The sequence below is a fragment of the Myotis davidii genome, unplaced genomic scaffold (assembly GCF_000327345.1).
Source record: "Myotis davidii unplaced genomic scaffold, ASM32734v1 scaffold1006, whole genome shotgun sequence".
Classification (NCBI taxonomy): domain Eukaryota; kingdom Metazoa; phylum Chordata; class Mammalia; order Chiroptera; family Vespertilionidae; genus Myotis; species Myotis davidii.
Window position 1 is genome coordinate 561,345 of NW_006297143.1, and position 657 is coordinate 562,001.

Below are 657 nucleotides of genomic sequence, written 5' to 3' on the forward strand. Positions count from 1 at the left end.
CCCCCTGCTTCTCTTCCCATGAGGCAAACTCCTCACGCCTCGGCACAAAGCCTTTCCCTGCGGCCTCAGCAGGTGCAGAGCGCCGCTCCCGAGGGCGGCCCTGCCCCCGCCTCATCGTCCAGCCCGCCTGGCCCTTCGTGTTCTCTGCTGGTCAGGAGGGAGATGGGAAGGGCCCAGGCCTCAAAGCCCCCGCCCGGCCGTGCCCTGAGCTGTGCTCGCAGAGGCCTGGGCCCAGGTGCCATATTCCCTCCACGCCCCTTGCTGGCCAGGTCCTCCGTACCTACAACGTCCTGGACATGCAGAACACGACCTGCCAGGATCTCCAGATCGAGGTGACGGTGCTGGGCCACGTGGAGTACACCAGTGAGTGCCGGGGGCGGGCGCCCTGGGGCCTCCAGGGGCTGGTGCAGGGGCTGAGTCTCAGTGCCCCCTCCCCCAGTGGCAGCCGAGGAGGACTACCCGGACTACTATGACTACCAGAGCCAGGGTGACTCCGCGAGTCTGGGCCTCGCCGGAGACGACCCGGGGGCCCTTTCCCAGCCCGTGACACCCCTGCAGCTGTTTGAGGGGCGGAGGAGCCGCCGCAGAAGGGAGGTGCCCAAGGTGGCCGAGGAGCAGGAGGCCCGAGTGCAGTACACCGTGTGCATCTGGTGAGCC

At 68.5% G+C, this 657-nt stretch overlaps 1 protein-coding gene across 1 annotated transcript in view; it reads left to right on the forward strand.

The window, feature by feature from the left end:
- Positions 1 to 657, forward strand: part of LOC102774999 (complement C4-A) — a 14,572-nt gene that overhangs the window by 10,144 nt on the left and 3,771 nt on the right. The window contains exons 30-32 of the mRNA XM_006772868.2: positions 159 to 185; positions 270 to 363; positions 440 to 651. Of these exons, the coding sequence (XP_006772931.1) occupies positions 159 to 185; positions 270 to 363; positions 440 to 651 (333 nt within the window). The remainder of the gene's footprint in view (positions 1 to 158; positions 186 to 269; positions 364 to 439; positions 652 to 657) is intronic.